Raw genomic sequence first — 23,710 nt, forward strand, 5'->3', positions numbered from 1 at the left:
CTGAAGTGTACAAATTAATAAAGGAAGAGTGGAGTATATCGTACCAGCAGTGCTTTGTGCCTGTCTGTACATTGTTCAAATCATTCAGTGTGTAGGAGAACATCACATTGATAAATTCTTTGCTTTTTATAGGTACCACAGACCTTGACCTAAGAGCATCCCATGCCTAATGGCATATAGAATATCTAAAATAAAAATTTCTGAGTGAAATGTCTCACTATGTTATAGCAATTTTACGTAAGAAAAAATATGACTTTTCAATAACGATGAAAGTGCAAATGTTAGAATAATAAAATTCAGTTTTCCAAGGACAGAAATAAGGCAGATTCCTTTGCCCCCCCCCCCCCAAAAAAAAAAATAAATAAATAAATAAATAAATAAATAAAAAGGTTAATATGAGTAAAATTGAGCTGTCAGAAAACAGTTGTTGGGAAGAGCTACATAGAAAAATACCTCCCTAAATGCCAGAAGAGCTTCAAACTATCTTTCGCTTCAAGCTATCTTTCCAAGCAGGAGCACTTGAGATTTATTAAGCATATCTTGGAACACTGCCAACTTTATATGTTGCAGACAGATGCTCCCATATGATCAACAAGGGTGTAACATTTTTCTGGATTAAAACCAGATGCAGATCTCTAGCCAGAAAGTAATTTTCAGTCTATCTTGACCAGTTTTGTAGGAAAATCTGTAACACTTCTCTTTACTGGTCACTGTCATCATCATTTCTCTTTATCCAGCATCAGGCCAGGTTGGGACATTTGTGGTACTTCTCCACTTTCCTAAGTCTTTCCACCATTCTCCTTGTACAGCTATTTTGTTCCAGTCCAGATTCCTTCTCCTTAAACTCGTGTTTACTGAGTTGGTCCATCTTGCTCTAAGTTCCCCCTTGCTCTCAAACTTGACCTCCATCATACATTTTGGTACTCTTCCATCTCCCATTCTCTTGACATGTGCAACCTATTTTAACCTGTTCTTTTCAGTTCTTTCATTATATTTTTCTACTCCAATTTTATTCCTAACATCTTCATTTCTCACTCTGCCCCTTCTTATTTTCCCCAACATGCTTCTTAGGAATTTAATTTCACTGGCGTAGATTCTACTCTCCTCTCTTCTTTCACTGTTCAGATCTCCGATGCATATCTCTTTATAGTATAAAAATATTTGTGGTGAAATATATAACACTCATCTGTAAAATTTTCTAAGTTGTTTCACTTTTTTGTGCACTATCAACGTATTAGGTGAATAAAAATTTATATCGATTTCTAGGAGTGCGAGTGAAGCTCCATGTCACCTCCAGTGAAGGAAGAGCAAAGTTTCTAACAGATGAGTCTGGCATGGACACTAGCGTGACATTCTCAGCTGAAGTCTATCCAGACAAAGCAACATGCAAGCCTTTCACCATTTCAGTAACGGTAAATTTGAGTTATATTCCATTCCTATGTACACAATAGCTTTAAAAAAAGAAATTGCAGCACTTATTGAATCTACTGGTCATATTTAAACTTCTACTCAGTTTTTACCACAAAAAGTTATTTCTGTTAACTACAATCCAGAGCACTGACAGTCAGTTACTTCATTCATTACAGACTCATGTTGATGAATTCTACAAACCAATTGACATAACAATGGAGTTTGATCTGGACAAAGAAAGGAAACGAAGGGCCATACTGGATTACAGTAAGTAATTAAATAATGTTTGTGTATCCCCACTGTAATTGTTTCATTTAGTTTCTTAACATTAACATGACCATTGTTTGGTGGCTATACTGGTTTCAAAGGACTAGTCATCATCAATAGCCTATAAATATTTCTTGGTTGATGGCTGTGTCAAAGCACACTATGATTCAATATATTGTTGAGGCTCCTACTAGAGTCTACTAAGATAAACTTCAAAATGAAAAGTAAAGTGCTTACTCATTCTCTCAGCCAATAACAATGTAAATATGAACAAAATAGTGTAAGTTACGCTGAACCTGATTCACAATTGGGAAGTCACTGTAAACCCTGATTTTTTATTCCATTCTGAAGTTTTTTTATCATGTATTGTGGTCCACTGTGCCTCTAGTGAACGGACATCACAAATGATAAGTGTCATCCAACCGCAGATTTTTTCATGTATTTGTATCACTTTGTGTACCACAGTGTTGCCAGGGCAAGTTTTAGTGCACACATTATCACCATGCCACAAATTGTTTTTTTGATCTGAGAGACCATAATATAGACTTAAATATGTATGGGTAGAATTGTTTATTAGGGAAGAAAATATTCAGTACACAGAAACATCTAAAATGACAAGTAGGGGAGTCCACCTCTGGACCTATTTTGATGACTGGCATATTGACCAACATCTTCACTGTACAGTTATTTCATTCTATAATTTCACAACCACATTCACAGTTTAAGAACAACAACACTTCCATAAAGTAATGTTAGAAAGAAACGTGGCTTATATTGTCCATCATTCAGCCATAGAATCCATCAGAGAATGGTTAGGTATGCAATAATAACAATTATTGACCTATTCTGAAGGGTTTAACAAGCAATAAAAATTATTTTAAGGGCAAATTAAAATCATATCTGTAAGATAGATTGTCTTACTACATGAAGGATAGTTAAATAATTGTTTGTGTATCTTACAGCAATGTAAAGTCTTACTACATGAAATATAGTGAAATAATTGTTTGTGAATCTTACTGCAATGTAAAATCTACAATTTTAAATTCACACGTCATTTTCAGAATATAGAAGCCACTTTAAGGAAAACTGTGACATTGCTAGCAAGTATCTTAATAAAACATTGAAAGATGTATCTGATAAAACTTTTGACATGTTGTACATTATGAAAAGTGGTTTTACATATGATTCATGGAAGAAGTAAGGAACTAAACTGCACGAGGTTAGCATATTATACAGATTCCACAGGATTATCAGTAATGAAAACGTTCAGATTGTACAGTCTCTGAGCACACAACATCCTACTTCACTATGTTTTGTTGCATAATACTTCATGAATGATGGAAAGGAGAGCTTGGCTTTTACTTTGCCTGAGGAAACCAACAACCTTTAACTTAGTTTTTCTTCTGTTATTTCATCTTTGCCTTCCTTTCCTCTGTATAGCATCCTCCCACAGGTTGTAATTTGTATTTTTGCTAACACAATATGAACAAACAGCAATTTCCCCTTCATGTAACACAGCTACTATGACACTCATAGTGTATGGTTTCTTCATCCTCTCTTCTCTCCCCAATCAATTTGTAACACAGAGATTATTACTAGTAGTCTAGTATCTTTGCTGTTATATTTCATTGTTAATTCTTACATCTATTGCTACCTTATGAATCTTCACTCCTACAATTTTTTGAAATATGTTTTTCTTTTATTTCTGTGACCATACATCCAGAGAAGAAGCTCTCACAATCTAGGACTTCAGAGTCAATGGTTCACTGATGTTCCTTTTCTTTGGTGCCATAACAGCTGTTTCAGTTAGGGCAAATTAAAACAATTTTTTTTCTTTCCTTTCATTTCATTAACAGCCATCATTAGTAACTTTTGTGTTCAAAGTGTAGTCACAGATTGGAAAAAATTCTATATAATGTAATTTGAATATGTTTAGTGACATCACTGGAACATTCTGAAGTCACCATTTACAATATGCATTTTTTTTTTTTTTTTGCCCCCACTTAGGTAACATGTAACATAACAGAGTGTAGAGTTAATTTAATTTAGATGCTGGTAAAAAGTTGTAGCACCAAAAATTTGCATTCTTACAGATGACTCTTTCTGCAAGACATGTCCTACTATTGATCCAGATGCTCCACGGAAGTTACTCACAACTGTGCACACTGCAAATGGCTGTAAAAATGTTGAGAACTGCATCACTGATCTTCATTTGACTGCGTTTCTTCATAATATTACGTAAGTTTTTATTCACCATGGATGATATATACACTGGAATTGCTTCATCTCTTACACATAGTATTCAAATACTCATTTAAATACTCAATTACAGATGTCTAGTCATACATTTTGGATTTTGACATATGTTCACTACCAGTACATCAAAATGCTACTTTATACACTCCTGGAAATTGAAATAAGAACACCGTGAATTCATTGTCCCAGGAAGGGGAAACTTTATTGACACTTTCCTGGGGTCAGATACATCACATGATCACACTGACAGAACCACAGGCACATAGACACAGGCAACAGAGCATGCACAATGTCGGCACTAGTACAGTGTATATCCACCTTTCGCAGCAATGCAGGCTGCTATTCTCCCATGGAGACGATTGTAGAGATGCTGGATGTAGTCCTGTGGAACGGCTTGCCATGCCATTTCCACCTGGCGCCTCAGTTGGACCAGCGTTCGTGCTGGACGTGCAGACCGCGTGAGACGACGCTTCATCTAGTCCCAAACATGCTCAATGGGGGACAGATCCGGAGATCTTGCTGGCCAGGGTAGTTGACTTACACCTTCTAGAGCACGTTGGGTGGCACGGGATACATGCGGACGTGCATTGTCCTGTTGGAACAGCAAGTTCCCTTGCCGGTCTAGGAATGGTAGAACGATGGGTTCGATGACGGTTTGGATGTACCGTGCACTATTCAGTGTCCCCTCGACGATCACCAGTGGTGTACGGCCAGTGTAGGAGATCGCTCCCCACACCATGATGCCGGGTGTTGGCCCTGTGTGCCTCGGTCGTATGCAGTCCTGATTGTGGCGCTCACCTGCACGGCGTCAAACACGCATACGACCATCATTGGCACCAAGGCAGAAGCGATTCTCATCGCTGAAGACGACACGTCTCCATTCGTCCCTCCATTCACGCCTGTCGCGACACCACTGGAGGCGGGCTGCACGATGTTGGGGCGTGAGCGGAAGACGGCCTAACGGTGTGCGGGACCGTAGCCCAGCTTCATGGAGACGGTTGCGAATGGTCCTCGCCGATACCCCAGGAGCAACAGTGTCCCTAATTTGCTGGGAAGTGGCGGTGCGGTCCCCTACGGCACTGCGTAGGATCCTACGGTCTTGGCGTGCATCCGTGCGTCGCTGCGGTCCGGTCCCAGGTCGACGGGCACGTGCACCTTCCGCCGACCACTGGCGACAACATCGATGTACTGTGGAGACCTCACGCCCCACGTGTTGAGCAATTCGGCGGTACGTCCACCCGGCCTCCCGCATGCCCACTATACGCCCTCGCTCAAAGTCCGTCAACTGCACATACGGTTCACGTCCACGCTGTCGCGGCATGCTACCAGTGTTAAAGACTGCGATGGAGCTCCGTATGCCACGGCAAACTGGCTGACACTGACGGCGGCGGTGCACAAATGCTGCGCAGCTAGCGCCATTCGACGGCCAACACCGCGGTTCCTGGTGCGTCCGCTGTGCCGTGCGTGTGATCATTGCTTGTACAGCCCTCTCGCAGTGTCCGGAGCAAGTATGGTGGGTCTGACACACCGGTGTCAATGTGTTCTTTTTTCCATTTCCAGGAGTGTATTATAAAATGGATTTTCAGTCAACCAGCTATAGAAGTTTTTTTCAAATAATTTCCAAGATATGGACCACGCTGAGGGTGCAATTTTGGAACTTCCATTTAAATTTTCCCCTAGTGTTGTGCAAGTTAATATTTCCTCTTGTTTGAAATTCTTTTACACTTTGTTTAATGTATAGTGACAAGACATATACTGGTATAGACAGGTTTACAACTGAGAGTATCTTAAGTTTTATAAACAGAGGTCAACAGTGATCTCATCATCCAGCCCTAGACATTTCTCTTATGCCTATTCTTTGTTTCTTCAATATGTCACTTACATGTGAACAGTGCCCACATACCAGCAGTCCATAAAAATTGGAGACTCGAATGGTTCAAAATATGTCAGTCTCATATATTCAGAAGTAACTACACCTCTCAATTTCCAAATTCAAGATGTAGGGTTGGCCATATTAACATAAATCTTAAACACAGACATGCCAATCAGCTTTATATAGTTTATTTTTAGTGAAAACTTTAAATTTATGAGTAGCAACAATTACAAAATAAGAATGAAAATAACTTAGAAATGAAAAGCAAAAATATAAAACAGAATTTTATTAAATTTATAATATAAATTTTATGAAATGTTTAAAATACCAATTAGACAATTCTGAATCAGTATCATTTGCTGCCCTGCTATCACTCAATTCCTTGTTGCTCAGTTATTTGTGTAGAGCATCATCCTCTGTACCATCTAGTGCATTCGATATTGAACTTTTTTTAAATGCCTGTTGTAGTCTGATTTGGGACACACTTCCATGCATCATCAGTTCATCAACATTTTACATGTCCTGTTGGTGTCAGTTGTCTCTCATTTTCCAAAAGCCAATCCATGTACATGCATTTAAGCTTTTCCTTAAATGGTTTATTCAAACAATTGTTGAATGGTTACAGAATTGATGTCATCCCACCTGAAATTACTGCCAAGCCCATTTAGCTTTCTAATAATTTCTGCATTACTGCACGTGTTTTATGACCTGTGTACACATCTGACACCAGCACACTGTGTAAATGAAACATAATGACAGAACTGTGATTCCATACAAGCCTATTCCATTCCATCATTATGTTCTCCAAAAAAAAACCACGTTAATTTACTTGTACAATCACAGTTTTAGGAAACACTTCTGATTTTACTTAAGTCTTTTGCTTGAAAACTATGAACGCGGGTATTTTGTGCACATCTGCTGTGTAAGCAAATTTGGCCACATTCCCTATCTAGCCAAGAAGGTATTGGTTTTCAATGTGCAGCCTGATTATGAAGTGCTGAAATTCCATAAGCTATTTTTCATAATTTTTCAGCAGCTTCTGCACCATTGAAGTTCACCTCAAAAGTGAAAAACTTCAGCACTCCACAAAAAGACCAATTTAGTTTTGGCCAGCCTTAAAATTTTTGATTTTGTGCACTCAAGCAATTTCATTTGCCACAATTTTTAAAATTCAGCATTCACAGGCAGACATTTCTGACACTGTCCCTTAAGAAACTCATTTAAAATTACTTCAAGAGCACAATATTGACCACATTTTGGCCCACTAAAGACTTTCCTGCCCCTAGAACATTCAAAGAATTTGTCGCTTTGCAGTTACCATCATTGACATTGCTCTCACCAATCCTGTGTTGCAGACCTGCAGCACAATTAGAACTTTTTCTGCAAAAGAAATAAATTCCTTCTTGAATTTGGCACTTTAATGAAAGAGCTTCATTGTAGTTCACTAACACCAGCCTTCACAAAATTCGATGAAACAATTCATGAAACCAGAATGAGCCACAGTTTACCAGCTCATGCAAGAATCCTAAAGTTGTATACACTATTGGTATTTATGAAAAGAAATTTATTTTTGTTGCCATGAATATTTGAAAGGCTGCTACATTTGGAGATGAGCAATACTGAATTTCTGTTTTCTGCATTGGGTGATGTATTAAAACACAATAGTTGAGATTTGAGAAAGAGAAAACAAAAGAGAAGAAAAAAGAAGAAATTGTAGATTTGTCTTCTTCCTTTTATTTTGTATTTTTACTAACACTGAAATCTATCTTTGTGCCTGCAAAGCATGATTGTGTAGCAATGCTTATATTTGGCAGCAAAAGTTAGTTGTGATGGTTCCTAGCACCATTTCTCAGAACTTCTGTTTTTCACTTGATTGTAAGCCACAGGCAGTTTTTTGGAGCCTGAAAATTGGAAAAAATTGCAGCTTAGATTCAAGTGCTTACAGTAATGATTCAAATCTTGTGAAAAAAAATGATTAATATAAGTTAGGACTGAAATATGAACATAAATGTACACATTCATAAGAAAAATTATGACTTTTGTGTTCTTCATTAAAAATTTATCGAAAGGTCCTACACAAGAATCTAGAGCTGTTACATTATAATATATACAATATTCCAAATTATCCTGTTTTGCAATCTTCATTATGAAATTGTGTCTCAACTTTAAGACCCAGATGACATTCAATTACTCCAAATACTGTCAGGTATATTACAGTACTCACTGTGTGCAAAAAACTGCAATTGTTCTTCTATTCACTTCAGGCTGCTTTCTGTGTTCAAATATCATTACTTACAACATAGGTTTCCTTTTCTTGGATCCTCATTCACACAAATCTAAGAAATGTATAAGCAATAAAAGTCATTAAGGAAGCTAAAGTTTCTGTTGCTTCATTGTCAGTGATAAATGTTTTATTCAAACATTGGAGCTTTTGGACTTCACAGACCACATTTTTATTTTTCATGTGTTTATTTTGTTTCTCCACAGAGGTCCAATTACCTTGGGAACAGCTGCTGCTTATAATGTGTCAGTTGACATTTCTGTAAACAATACAATGGAACCTGCTTTTGTGACAAATGTCTATGTTTCACTACCACCAGAAGTGTCATTGGTACGTCTCCCTCATAAATGCCAAGAAGATGGGACATCACCTGTACTACTGACATGTAGTATTGGAAACCTCATTACAGGAGAAATGGTAAACCCTTCAAATATTGCTTCTTTAAAGAAATTGTTTGTCATAAGATTGCCAATTTTGTTTGACTACCAAGTCAGACACATACATAAAGGAATTGTAAACTTACTCAAACAACTAGGAATCTTCACCATAATATCACATTACATTCTTTCTCTTATGTCATTTTTTGTTGAGAATTTTTGATTGGACAGAATGAAGAAAAAAGATATCACAAGCATAATATAAGAAATAAGCATAATTTGCACATAGAGTCTTGCTTTTTAATGCTCTTCCAGACAATTTCAAATCCAGTATTAGTGACCTAACTACATTTTAAAAATATTTGAAACAGTACCTTCTTGAAACACAGTACTATTTCTTAAAGTAATTTTATAATAATGTATGATTGTATAGTGTATTGTAAAATGAATATTACATTCCAATCACCTATTTGTCTTTATAACTGAAAATATTTTATGAACAACCCAACATGTAAAAATAACATGTACAGCTTTATAGTAAACATATAACAGATTGCACATCCTTGTGATTTATTCACTAATGGATCTAAGCTTCCAGAAGAAAATAAATAGACTTCACACAAAGGGGCAGAGCACATTTTCCCAGCAAATCTTTCTTCACACAGCTTGTTTGCTAGCCCACAAACCATCAACGACTGAAGGACTGTCATGAACAATTTTCTGACAACCCATAATCCCCCTCCAAATGATCAATGGATGACATGTCACATGAATCTGCACACCAGAGGAGCAGTGGCACCCATGATTCTTTTTATAATACTTGCACATTCTTCACCACATGTGAAAGATATCTATATCCACATCTATACTCTGCAAATCGCTGTGGAGTGCATGGTAGAGGGTACTTCCTATTGTACCATTTATTAGAACTTTTTCTTGTTTCATTCATACAGGGAGCATGGGAAGAATGATTGCTTAAATGCCCCTGTGCACATTGTAATCTTGTCTTTGTGGTCTTTACAGGAGTGATACATAAGGGGTTACATTATGTTCATAGACTGTCCACTTAAGACTGAGTCTCAAAATTTGTAAGATAGTTTGTTGATCTCAGCAAGTGTCTGCCATTTCAGGTCCTTCAGTCTCTTTGTAACACTCTCTCATGGGCCAAAGGAACCTGTAACATTATGTGCTGCCCTTCTTTGTACATGCTCAATATCATCCGATAGTGCTGTTTGGTATGGATCCCACAGACTTTGTGTACTCATTTCATTTTCTCACCTAACCTATTAAAATGAACCTATCTGAAGACATCAAACACTGTCTCTCTCCAAACATACTACCTCATGCTGTATACAGATGACTATAGATACACACTCAACTACTTCTCCTTTGAGGGGAAGATATATAAATAAATGTATATGTACAAAAAAATCTGCAGCACAGTGATTGGCTCTCACATCACACCTGTAATCATGAACCCATTTATCAACTTATTTATAGGCTACTTCGAGAAATCCGTCTCTACCATCCAAAACTACAGTCCCCTTACATGGTTCATGTTTATCACATTAGCTCCAAGACCTAGACCTAAGGTCAAGGCATTATAATTCCTTTATTAAATTAACATCATCTCTCCTATTCATTCCACCTGTTCCTCTTCAGGTCAAGACATCTTGCTGAATATCATCCTTCACATCTCTAATGTCACCATAAAACTTCTGTCCGTGGTCTACCAGTCTGCGATCACTTATACATCAACCCTCTGCATACAGTTGTTAACCCTCACAGCTGTTCCACAAACACCTATGGTGTGGCACTTTCTCCCATGCTTCTAATACTGCTACCACATACACTACCTTGCTAGAAAGGAGCAATTCTTTTGTTAAGCAAAGTCAATGAAAATTGGAACAGGAGAGCCACATCCTTTGGTAGAGCCTAGACTACCTTTGAAGATTTTGAATGAGGAAGATCATCCATTAATCCTTGACACCTCTCTGGTTTTTTACTGCACATCCAACCTGAGAAATATCTTGGACCATCCTGTACCATTCCTACGTCCAACCCCTTCCAAATCAGTTGTATCTGTGAAAAAGACCTGTCCCATACACTCACCAAGTGTACTGTATACAATTCTAAGCTTGCAACAAGTATTTACACGGCAGGAATACCTTTGGAAACAACCATGTTTATTAATAAACTCTGCTGCAAATACTGAGCAGCCTCTTGTGTGGGCATGGTCATTAACCAAATTTCGACTCCTGTGAATGGCCACTGTACAACTGTGGCAAAGACAAAGTTTACAATCCAGATGCAGAATACACTGCTGAACAATTCACAGTTGACCTCAATGGCCATTTCATGATCCATGCCATTACATCCCACCCACAAAAACATAGCTCCCACAATGACTTTGGTCTAAATCTCTACACATCCCTGTTTACATCCACCTTTCCTCTCATTACACCACCCTAAATCTCTGAATATAGTTGAGTTTATAGACCTACAAGTCAATGAACCTTCATACACATCATTTTCTCTACTCTATTTCTTCCTATTCAATCCTGAATCACCCCTCCTCTGAACCTTCATGCTGTATATCTCTATGTGTACCACACATTTTAATCTGTGGCCATACCAAAGCTATGTCTCTCTCAGGAGTTGTATTCATTACTGCATCCTCTGATATCCCCTTCCCTGTAGTGCTATCTTCGGTTTGCATTTTTATTTTTTAACTCAGTCGCTCATCAAAAGCAAACTCTTGCCTGCAATGCTGGGATTATATAGCTGTTTATGTATATTTCTGCCTGCATGTTCAGAAAAATAATGTAGTTTGTAACCTACACTACAACATTCCAGTTCTTCTTTATGGATGTTTTCTTTGAATTAATAATCATCATTCAAGATATTCATTTCAATCATCATATAAGTAGGACAATCAAATGTTGATGCCTAAATTATATGCCCTTGTCAGCAGTTTATATGAACAACAGCAAAACATATGTAACATGTAACGTATAGGCAGTCATCATTGTCTTCCCCATGCTAAAGATACACTTGACATACTGTGCTGAAAGAGGAGTGCTTACTTCTGTGTGGCGATACATTTAATTATCTTGTATGAAGGCGGCTTACATTTTTGAGAACTGAATTAATGACTGGGACAACACACTTGGAATGTATTGTGAATTGATATGTTTTTCTCTTTCAGATTATGTTTATTTTTTGCTTGTACGTAGTACAAACAAAGATAAATAGCAAATGCTCAGTGTTATAATGGAATACTTCATTATTTATCTGCAGGAACGTCTTTCATTGTATCTTCAGATTGGAGATGAAGCCATTGGATTAGAGTCTATAGCTGTCAATGTGACTGCAAGCAGTGCTGGCACAGAGAGTACTCCTGAAGATAATATTGTAGTTCTTCAAATTCCAATGGTAACTGCAGCAGATGTAGAAGTGATAGGGTGAGTAAATTATAACTTAGGCTTCACATTTTGTTTCTGCATTATAAAGAATGCATAAACAAAATTGAGGAAAGGAAACCTTTCACCTGTAACTGGTTGATGTGTAGTATACAGATGCATGTACTTTACCTAGCTTTCAAGCCATATATCTTCTTTTGAGTTTAAGTACGAGCTCTCCCTCACACCCAATGAAACACACACCCAACACACCCATCCTCGACCCAGTAGTTATTCTTTTACTCACAACATTGGCTTCTTCAGGATGTGATGATTCTGGGCTGCTCTCATAATCTATCTCCTTCTCTTTTTCTCTTGTACCACTTCCTTCCATTCAGTGATAACCAACACCCTGCAGCCTGAGATCACATCATTTTGTAATCTGCTTCTTAGCTGTCAAGGGGGTTTCCAAACTACCCATTTTACATGCACAGATGTCTTCAGTAGCAGTGCCTCCATCAAAAACTGGCTGAAAAGTTGATGGTGAAAGTAGCCTACTGTCAATAATGTAGTTCACACCAAAATCAAAGTTAAAACACTTTAACTGCACTTTGAGATTGTCTGAACTCTCTTTTATGGCCAGTTTGGGTACAGATAAATGAATAATTGTATACTTTGCTCAGCTGACGTTCCACAGTATAGTTTGAGTGTAACTTAACATCGGTGTAATTAATCACAATTATTCAAATGTGGCAAATAAGCAATTAACACTGACACTTAAGAAATCACTCAATATTCTGTCCTTCCACTCATATAGAATTATTAATGTTACTTAGAAGTGTACGGCAATACTTTGTTCTCATTAATCAACATTGTCATTATGTGTCACTATTAATGACTGACACAGTCACTGGTATCATGTATAGGATCACATTAAAATAATATCAAGAATTGTCACTGAATTATTGAGTAGTAAACGGTAGAATATGAAACAAGTCACAAATGTGGTATATTTTTTGGTGTATAGTATTGAGGGAATATGGTATAGTTGCAGGTAAACAACTAGAATTCTCTCATATACAGATTTATTCTCACTTAGCTTCTACACAGATACAAGTCCGGAGGCTAACTGCCGTTAGCATCCAACATCCTGCCCCAAAGCCCTCTCCTCAAAGATAGCACACTTGCGCACAGAACAAATATCGATATTTATGGAGCTCTACGCCACAGTATCAACTGGACTGATTGCAGTACATTTCCCATAAAACAGTATTATGAAAAGAATAGATTGCTACTCACTATATAGAGGAGACACTGAGACACAGACAGACATAACTGAAAGACTTTTATATATTAAAGACCATCTTCTACAATAGAAATCACACACACACACACAAGCACAACTCGCACACGCACCTGACCATTTTCTCTGGCCACTGCAGCAAGACTGCAGGCTGCAACTGTGCCTTATGGGAACAGTGATCTGACGTGGAGTAAGGAGGAGGTATGGGGTGGTGAGGGGAAAGATAGCAGGGGAGGGAAGATGTAGTGCTACTTGTGTGAAGAGGCAGGAATGTGGTGGGGACAGGTTAGGGCTGCTAGATCCAGTTGTGAGGTTTGGGGGAGGGGGAGGGAGGGAGCAGAAAAGGAGAGAAGTAGAGAAGGGGAAAAAAATAGTGCGTGCTTTGGTGGAATAGAAGGCTGTGTAGTGCTGGAGTGGGGGCAGCGAAGGGGATAGGTAGGTAAAGGACCGGCGCTAGCAAAGGCTGAGGCAGGACCTTATAATCTACCTGCTGACAAAGTCTCCACCACTGTGGTTTCGACCCACAGGGATTACCCAGTGAAGCAACTCTACCAACTTTCATGTTCATCCACCTACAACCCCTGCCACAGTGATCCCATTCCAGAAATCCAACAGGAGATCTAGTCGCTCCTCAAATCCTTAGGCCGATCTCAGAGCCTCTTTCTTGAATCTATCTCTCTCCTCACCACTGCCACTCACCGCACTCCTGCCTTGGACATGCTTCCTGACGTTCCTACCTTGTACATGCCTTCTAAAGTCCATAAGCCAAACAACCCAGATGCCCCATTGTGGCCAGGATGACTCATTGTGGCCATTTACTGTATTCCAATAGAGAGAATCTCTGCTGTCATCGACCAACAACTTCAGATTATTACCTATAAACTGCTCTCATACCTACAATACACCAACCATTTCCTCCACTGACAGTTCCTGTTCCTTTGTCACATGGCACCCTACTCATCACTGTTGATTTCACCTCTCTCTACTCTAACATCCCCAGTGCCCACGGCCATGCCTCCATTAAACACTATCTTTCCCAACACCCAACTGACTCCAAACCTACAACCTCCTTCCAGCTCACCATGACCAACTATGTACTTACCCACAACTACTTCTCCTTTGAAAGCATTCCTTACAAACAAATCCATAGTACAGCAATGGGCATCCACATGGCACCAACTTATGTCAACAAGTCATTGGCCGTCTAGAGGAATCCTTCCTGACCACCCAGAATCCCAAACTCATCACCTGGTTCTGATTCATTGGTGATATCTTTGTGATCTGGATCGAGGATGAGGACACCCTACCCACATTCCTCCAGAACCTCTACACCTTCTCTCCCATTCACTTCAACTGATCTTTGTCATCTCAACAAGCCTCCTTCCTCAATGTTGACTTCCATCTCACAGAAAGTCACATCCATACCTCCATCCATATCAAGCCCACCAAACCACAAGCAATTCCTCCACATTGATAGCTGCCACCAATTTCATACAGAGAAGTCCCTTCTACACAGCCTACACTACTGTAGTGATGAGCAATGGCTCTCCAGATACACTAAGTGCCTTGCTAATGGCTTCACGGGTCAAAATTATCCTCCCATTCTTGTACAGAAACAGATCTTCTGAGCATTTGTACTGTAACCATATTTACCTGTACAAATATGACATTGGTAGCTGTGCTTCCATCGAATCTGGCTGAAAAATTGATGTCTAAAACTAGATTATTTCAAATGAAGTAGGTTACATGAGATTCGCAGTTCACACATTTTAATTGCATTTGGGTGATGAATGAACTAATGTTTATGGCCAGATCAAGTCTCACACATTATAATTTATACACAGATAAACAGTTAGTCACATACTACACTCAGTTGGTGTTCTACAATGCAATTATTTGCGTGTAGTAAAATAACACTGAAGTGGTCATTCGCCCAAGTTCATATGTGGCAAACATACATTTAACACAGTCAAATAATTATTCTTTTAATGCACACTTTCATATCTAACAGACAAATCAGTATGAACAAGATGTCCACAGTAATTGATACTCAGAACTAACTCAGTTCACACTCCAGTATTATTGTCACAGTTTGCATTAGCTATTATTGAAGTTTAACCACATCAGTCAGTAAGAAACAGTCACTGAACCATGGAACCAACTTGGAGACTTGAAATCTAGATTATTCAAAGTATTTTTTCCAACTTTAAAATGTACTAAATCGTCTGCGATACACTTCCAGTATTTGTGAACATGGATTTTGCTCCTTTCAAACTCACTGCAGACTAACTAAAAATGACTTCCTGCATCTCTTGTTTATAAGTTTACTACAATTAGAAATAAAGTTAGCTATCTTGTTTACTGAACTTTCATAACTTCCAATTAAAGAATTATGATTCTGAGGAATTGAATAGTAGAGGAAGATTTGTTGCAGGAGCAACTTTACATACTATGACAATTTCTATTATTTATGCTGACTAATTTGCAAAACAAGGGATTCATCTACTCGATCAGGAAGTTAATGGTCAGGTATATGTTTACATATGAACAATGATAACAAAATCTTAGATTAGTGGTATTCTGTAATTACCATAATTTTTATCAAACTGACTGGCTCATTAACTCTTAGTAAACCAAAAGAATGATAATAAAGTTAAACTGGAGAGGACCTGAATCAGTATTCAAGATCTTTATGCACTGTGAACATGTCATACAGATGAGCATATTGAATATATTACAAAATGTGGAAAAAATAATATTAATTTTGGGGGCAAGGAAAACATAACAGCTGGATGGAATCCACCTGCTTTGTTGCTCCTTGACTCTCCAATTACTTGTTAGCTTCCACACATTGACCATCTGGCTGCAAAGGAGCACTCCCTTCATGAATCAGTTCCACCCAGGACTGGAGCAACTGAATCACATTCTCCACCATGTTTTTGACTACATCTCATCATGCCCTGAAATGAGGAATATCCTCTCCACTATCCTCCCCACCACCCCCACCCAACTGTGGTATTCCATGGCCCACTGAACCTATGTAATATCCTTGTCCATCCATACTCCATCCCTGCTCCCAACCCCTTGCCTCATGGCTAATATCCCTGCAATAGACCTAAATGCAAGAACTGTCCCATAAGTGCTTCCACCATCACCTAATCCATTCCAGACATTTACATCTCTTATCCCACCCAAAATAGGGCTGCCAGTGAAAGCAGTCATGTGATCTGCAAACTAAGCTGCAACCATTGTGTTGCTTTCAGCTAACAAGCTGTCTGTCTGACAAACTATGGCCAAGAGAGAGCTGGATCACCTATTTGCTGAAGTGCTGCCGAATACAATGTGCTTCATTTCAATGACTCTTCACAGCTTGCACCATCTGAATCCTTGCTGCCAACAGCAGCTCTTCTGAATTGTGCAGGAGGAACTCTTCCTTCAATACATCCTACTTTCCCATGAACCCTTAGCCAGTCTGGCCACAATGGCCTGAGACAGTGGTTATACATGGATGAGTTGTAATAAAATGATAATTAAATCGACACCCTAGCTGCAAACAGGCACTGATATACATCATTGGGGACATGTTGAAAATGTGTGCCCTGACCGGATCTCGAACCTGGGATCTCCTGCTTACATGGCAGATGCTCTATCCATCTGAGCCACTGAGGGCACAGAGAATAGTGTTCCTGCAGGAACTTGTAAAGGATAGTGTAGGAACAAACTGTTACTTTGAAAACCACATGAAGCTTTAAAATTCGGCCACGTTGGAATTTACTGTTATTGATGGACTAAAGAAGCAATAGACTTCTGGACTATAAAAAATGTTGCTGGTTACAAATTCAAAATATTTTATGGAACTATTATACTTACACAGATGTGAATCCCTTGTTTACATGAATGAGCATCACATTGCTACTTAAAGTAAATACAGGAAATTATTAATTAGTGAGTTAATCAATCAATGCTATGTGTCATTCTATACAGAAAAATTAAGGTAACAAATTTATGTAGTCAAAGTCCAGAATGCCACAGCAGCTATGACAGAATTCAGAATGAAAAGTGCCTGCGTCTCCGTACTCCAAATTCAATTATCATGAAAGATAATTAATTTCAGGAAAAATAAAATGCATTATTGTTATGTTGGATTATTGTATTATTGAATCTTATAGGTCCAATTACTGAAATATGTCTCCTAGGTTGCACCAAGTCTGCAGAGTTGTACTGCATGAATATTTTCAATTAATGATATTTTCTAATTAAGGTATTGTGTTGCAAACAATTACATTAAAAAGACTGCTAAACACGAAAGCTTATGACCAGAAGGCCTTCTTCTGCATTAGGCAAAACACACACACACACACACACACACACATTCACACAAACAGAATCACACACGTGTAACAAACTGTCTCTGGCTGCCAAGGCCAGACATCCAGCAACTGCACATGATGGGAGAAGCAATCTGGGCATTGGGGATAAAGAAGAGGCTGGGTCAGGGAGGTGGGTAGGGAAGGGGGACGGTAAAATGCTACTTGTGGGAGCAGGGATAAGATGGAGAGAGAATAGGGCAGCTAGGTATGGTTGAGAGGTTAGACAGAGAACAAGGTGATGGGGAGATGGGGGGGTGGAGGGGGGGGGGGGGGGTGGAAAAGGAGAGAAACAGACAGACTTTGAGTGCATTTGTGGAATACAAGGCTGTTTAATGTTGGAATTGAAACAGGGAAGGATATAGGAAGAGGATGACTAACAAAGATTGAGGCCAGAAGGGCTATGGGAACACAGGATATATTGCAGTGAGACTTCCGATCCACGCGGTTCAGAAGAGCTGGTGTTTGTAGCAAGGATCCATATGGCAGAGGCCGTGAAGCAGTCATTGAAATGAAGAATATTGAGTTGAGCAGTGTGCTCAGCTAGTGGGTGGTCCCGTTGTTTCTTGGCCACAGTTTTTTGATGGCCGTTCATGGGGACAGACAGCTTGTTGGTTGTCATGCCCACATGCAAAGCAGCAGTGTGGTTGCATCTTAGCTTGTAGATCACATGATTAGTTTCACTGGTAGCTGCACCTCTGAGGCATAGGTGATGCTTGTGAATGGACTCGAGTAAGTGATGGTGGGAGGATCTATGAGACAGGTCTTGCATCTAGGTTTGTTACAAGGATATGTGCCATAAGGCAAGAGGTTCAAAGCAGGGCTTGATTAGGGATGGACGAGGATATTTTGTAGGTTCAGTGGGTGGTGGAATACCACTGTGGAAGTGGTGGGAAGGATAGTGGGCAGAACAGTCCTCATTTCAGGATGTGATGGGAGGTGGTCGAAACCTCTTGTCATGCCCTGGCATGTACGAATATGGTAGGCAATACAAAGTTGTGTTTCTTGAAGGTTCTTTCTATTCTTGACATGCTGCCAAAATATTAGAAGAAGGCCACTGTTTGGTATCTCTGTATCTTTATTTACATCCCCACGCTGAACTTGCTCAGAATGTAATGCATTGCATATCTGTCAATCAGAGTATCCATTCTGTTGTAACATGATTCTTAGGTGTTGTAGCTCACCAGGGAGACTGTCAGCATTTGAGACCACATATGCTCTGTGTACCAGAGAGTGTAAGACACTGCTGCATTTTGCAGGATGATGACAGCTTGTGACCTGCAAATATAATTCTGTGCGAGGTGCTTTGCAGCAGAAACTGTCTCCCACCATACTGTTAACTTTTCTTCTAACCATGTCATCCAGGAATAGTAAGATCCTATCTTCTTCCACTTCCATGGTGGACTGAATATTTGGATGGAGTGAGTTCAAATGCTGGAGAGACATAGGTAATGCCTCTAGTCTGTCATACATGCTTGGGCCAACCTGGTAAATCAGCTGTAGCAGAGCACTGCCTGAACACGCGGCATCACATGTGTTAGGAGAAGACTGACATTTTATCCTTGGCATCATCATTCTGGGATTGTGTTTTGAAGAAGGCCATACATATCCATACAGAGGACAATCTTAATAGGGGTGCAGGTTTTCAAATAAGCACTGCCTGGAATCCAGCACTACCCACCATTAAATGAAAACAAAAGAAACAAGAACCTCTGGTTAATGACCAGACATTGTGCACTGCAGAGGTTTAATTTAGCTGATAACTACAGGAGTGTCCAGCAGCACAGTCGTTACCCAGTGTGCATGCATGGAAGGCCTCTCTTTGTCTCTCTGAGGGTGTGCTGTGAGCACCACTGTCATCCAACTGTGAGTGCATCCACTCACATACATGTTTCCTACTCCTGGCCTGGCCACACATCTTGCAGCAGTGACATGTTGAACATGTTGAACAGTTGTATTTGTTGAACAGTTGAGTTTGTTTAAGCTCTGAGTTTTGTGAGCAACATATTTGAAGTACCTGACAAAACAGCAAAGGAAATGAATTAAAGTGAAACTAAGACATAAATATACTCTGAACATGCTTCAAGAAGTGAATCAAATGTCAGCCAAAAACATCAACAATAATAGAATGAGGGATGAAGAAATAGTTCAATGATACATGCAAAATGGTGGTAGATGTTAGCAACACAGTCAGGAAGGCGTGGGTGCTACAGGATAGGAAAAATGAAGATTTAGAACATGGCTACAGGGAGACTGAAGGAAACAATCAATGTGCTACCAAGAGAAAAAAGAAAAATTATAACTGGATCAGATGAGATATTACAGACTTGTAAAGAGTATTTTGACAACTAACTGAACTGTACAGAAACAGACAACAAACTGGAGAAAACTTGGCCAACATACATAGCAGTAACCAGCAGGTTGAAAAAATTGAAAAACCACAAAGCAGCTGGAAGTGGTAGAATGCCACTGTAATTGCTGTCATTTGATGGAAATGTCATGAACAATTGTTTCATTTTATTCTTAACACAATCCAGTTGGGCCAAAGTGAGTTTTGCAGTCCCCAGAAGTCATAAACTTGTTCAACTTCTTTTTGTGGCTCCTGCTTATAAGATAAAGAAAAAAAAATCAGATGACCATCTGTTTCAGAAATACTGCCATCTATTTCAAAAGCATCATAATCAATTTCAGATCCAGATTCTTCAAGTAGCTGCAGAATTTCCTCATAAATCAACCTTCTTCCATTTCACACCAAACTTTTGCAATCAAGACAGCTACAGAAGCACACTGCAACAATGAATGTTTGGGAATTTATCATGCCTGTAATTTGTTTTTCAAGTTACATAACAGTTTGTGGAAGCAAGAACATCCATCTAGCAGCTCTCAGAAGTATTAAAAGAGTGAACAGCTAACTACAAGCCATCACTGCTGGGAAATAATGCATCATGAATTAACAATCATGAAGGCCATACTCAGATATTCCTTGAGTGCTGACAGTTAGGAGAATCACAAAACACCCATAATTTCTATGGGTAGTGAATGGACTGTGTTAAAATTTGGTGAGATGAAAAAGTACCAGATGAATGGGAGGAATTAATTACTATCCCTATATACAAGGAAGGAGATAAAGGAAACTGCAGGAATTATGGAGGAATTTCCCTACCAGTCACAGTCACAGCATACAAAGTACTGTCCCATGTAATACTCCAAGGACTAATCCCGTAAATCAAGGGCATACTAGGGGCCTACCAGAATGCTTTTTGGAAAAGTAGATCAACAACAACAAACAGCATATTCTGCATCAAGACCATTAATGAAGAACTATTGGAATACAATAAGAACATCCGCGGCTTGTTCTTGACTTCATGATGGCCTAAGTTTAGGTGCATAGAAAAACGGTATGAGAAATGAGAAATCATGGCAGAATATGTCAGCCTTAAGAAATTCATCAGCCTGGTCAAAACATATATGGAGACAGCAGTAAGACCGGTGACATATATGGTTAATTAATGTAGGTTAATTCTTACAAAGAAGAAGACAGCAACCAGCCACTATTAATACTGCTATTTATTTAGATAAACAGTTTTTAACTGGCAAGTTCATCATCAGATGGCTGTTCACATGGTATGCAAGATACACTTCACATTATCATCATCTTGGACAGTTTCCAGTCTCTGGCCGGGTCTGTATGGAACATGGGCCTTTCCATCATCTTCTGTCTTGCCACCATCTCTCCGTCTTCACCTTGGTCCAGTCTTCTCCTTTCTTCTGGATGCATTCTTCTACTCCTTTCAGTCCTCTGTCTCTCGGTCTTCCTCTTGGTCTCTTTCCTTCCAGTTTTATCTCTTGTATCCTCCTGGGTATCCTCTTCTCCTCTATTCTCTTAATGTGTCCATACCATCTCAGCCTTGACTTCTCTGTCTCCTCCTGTAATGGTTTCACCCTCATTAACTCTCTGATCCTCTCTTTTCTTAACATGTCTATCTTTGTCACTCCAATACTGTTTCTCAAGAATTTCATCTCACTAGCTTGTACTTTGCTTTTCTCTCTTCCTTTCATAATCAAGGTTTCTGACGCATTTGTCAGGATCAGGACATAGTATGATCGATACATAACCTTTTTACTTATTTGGGGTACATCCTTGCTCCATATCAGGCTTCTGACATTCTTCCAAAATGCTTCTGCTTTTCTTCCCCACTCATTTATTTCTCTGTCGTTTTTTCATCTCCCTGTATCAGGCTTCCTAGGTACTTTAAACTCTCCATTATCCCCCACCAATTGTTATTCCAGTTGTTCCTCTCTCCTTCTTTCTTGTTGTGATAATCATCTCACTCTTACTTATACTAAATTTCATCCCATATTCTTTTATTGTTCATTCCCATATGTCCAACTGCTCTTGTTCTTCCTCCTCCTTATTCCCCCAAATCATCAGATCATCTGCAAACACCATAGCTTTCATCTTCCTTTCACCAATTACTTGTGCTGCTGTACTCATTATATCATCCATCACTATAATTAAGAGTAATGGTGAAAGTGCACTTCCCTGCCTCAAGCCATTCTTCTGTTCAATCCAAGCTGATCTATCTCCTCCCACTTTCACAGAGCTCACACAGCTCACACTTCCATGGTACATTTCCCTTATCCTCCAAATAATCTGTTTTGCTACTCCTCTGTTCTCCAGAGTTTTCCACACTTTGCTTCTACGTACACTTTCATATGCTTTTTCAATGTCCAGGAAGGTCATTAGTAGGTATATTCCATATTCATAGTGCTGTTCCTGCAGCTGTCTCCCAGCAAAAATTAGATCCACCGTGGACCTTCCTGTTCTGAAGCCATGTTGCTCTTCTCTCATTCTTCCTTCTAATTCTGCCCGAATTAGTGCTTCCAAAATTTTCTCAAAAATCTTTGCACAATGACTCATCAATGTTATCCCCCGACAATTCTTGCACTCTTTTCTACTGCCTACTTCCAATTTCTTGCCACAAGGGGCATATCCTTGTGGTCTATTCCAATTGAGTCATAGGCAAATCCTATTCTATCAGATGCAGAACCACATGTGAAAGCAGTCATGTCAATATACCAATTTTCAAATGCCCTTTAAGTGACTGCAGTTACCTGAATGAAAGGAGACTGCTAAACTGTGGCTGTGAGTAAAGTTGAGCACTCCGTGTTGGAACACACTGTCAAGCACAACGTGCTTGACTTCAATGACTGCTTCACAAACTGTGCCATTCCAAGTACTGTAACTACCCAGGACAATATAACAGTATTAGAGTCAATGTGTATCTACATTTTTGTCTGAAGGAGGACATTATCAGAAAGCTTACAAACAATTTTGATCTGGATTATGACTGTTTAGCACTTTACTGCTTCCATTCCGTGTAATCCATCCACGATTTTCCAGTGTTGTGTTAATGCATTTAATAATGTATAAATGATTACTGAATGATAGTGTTTTGAACACTAAAATTGATAGGAATATTGTGAGGACATGAGAAACACTTAAAATAATTTTAGGAAAAACTGAAGTTTAGGGTTTAATGCTCTGTTTATATCAAATACCTTTGAAATAGAGTTCTAGCTTCAGAAGGGAATATTAGGGAATTTACAGTGTTTTAATTGGAGCACAATGTGACTTGGTATTGCTGCTATCCAATTCAAGTGTTTAGAAATCATGTCCCTTACTCTGGAGAGAAAGAAAGTTGTAAGGAATCAAAGGGGGGGGGGGCTATTTAGATCAATAATGATCTTGATCTAAGTCAAATTTTCAAATAGTTTGACTGTAATTACTAGTGAACTTTCTTTCATTTGTACTTACTTTCTTTCATTCTGGACATAACCTAACAGAACAACCCCCCTTCCATATTTTTTAATAACATCTCTACATTTTATTTTTCTCCAGAAGAGAGAACCTGTGTTCTGTATGCTTCAGGTATTCTTTTTGAGTCTTGGACACTCTTATCCAGAAAGGCAGTATAATGATTAAGATACATTTAGGAGATGCAGGCTTTAAATCCTCATCGACCATTCAGAATTATGTCTTCCATGGTTTCCCTAGTTAGTTAACATGTGTGCTAATATCATTCCTTTGAAAAGGACATAGCCAATTTCTTTCTCAGTTCTTGCCCTGTCTGATCTTGTGCTCTACCTTAAAAGACTTCATTGCCTATAAGAC

General features: G+C 39.0%; 1 protein-coding gene across 2 annotated transcripts in view; it reads left to right on the forward strand.

Annotated features, from left to right (window-relative positions):
* Positions 1–23,710, forward strand: part of LOC126262537 (integrin alpha-PS4-like) — a 200,876-nt gene that overhangs the window by 128,313 nt on the left and 48,853 nt on the right. For both annotated transcript variants that reach the window (XM_049959216.1, XM_049959215.1), the window contains exons 13-17: positions 1,267–1,412; positions 1,587–1,677; positions 3,771–3,915; positions 8,294–8,504; positions 11,765–11,928. In XM_049959216.1, coding sequence (XP_049815173.1) covers positions 1,267–1,412; positions 1,587–1,677; positions 3,771–3,915; positions 8,294–8,504; positions 11,765–11,928 — 757 coding nt within the window. The remainder of the gene's footprint in view (positions 1–1,266; positions 1,413–1,586; positions 1,678–3,770; positions 3,916–8,293; positions 8,505–11,764; positions 11,929–23,710) is intronic.

This window comes from Schistocerca nitens, chromosome 6 (assembly GCF_023898315.1).
Source record: "Schistocerca nitens isolate TAMUIC-IGC-003100 chromosome 6, iqSchNite1.1, whole genome shotgun sequence".
In the NCBI taxonomy this organism is placed as follows: Eukaryota; Metazoa; Arthropoda; class Insecta; order Orthoptera; family Acrididae; genus Schistocerca; species Schistocerca nitens.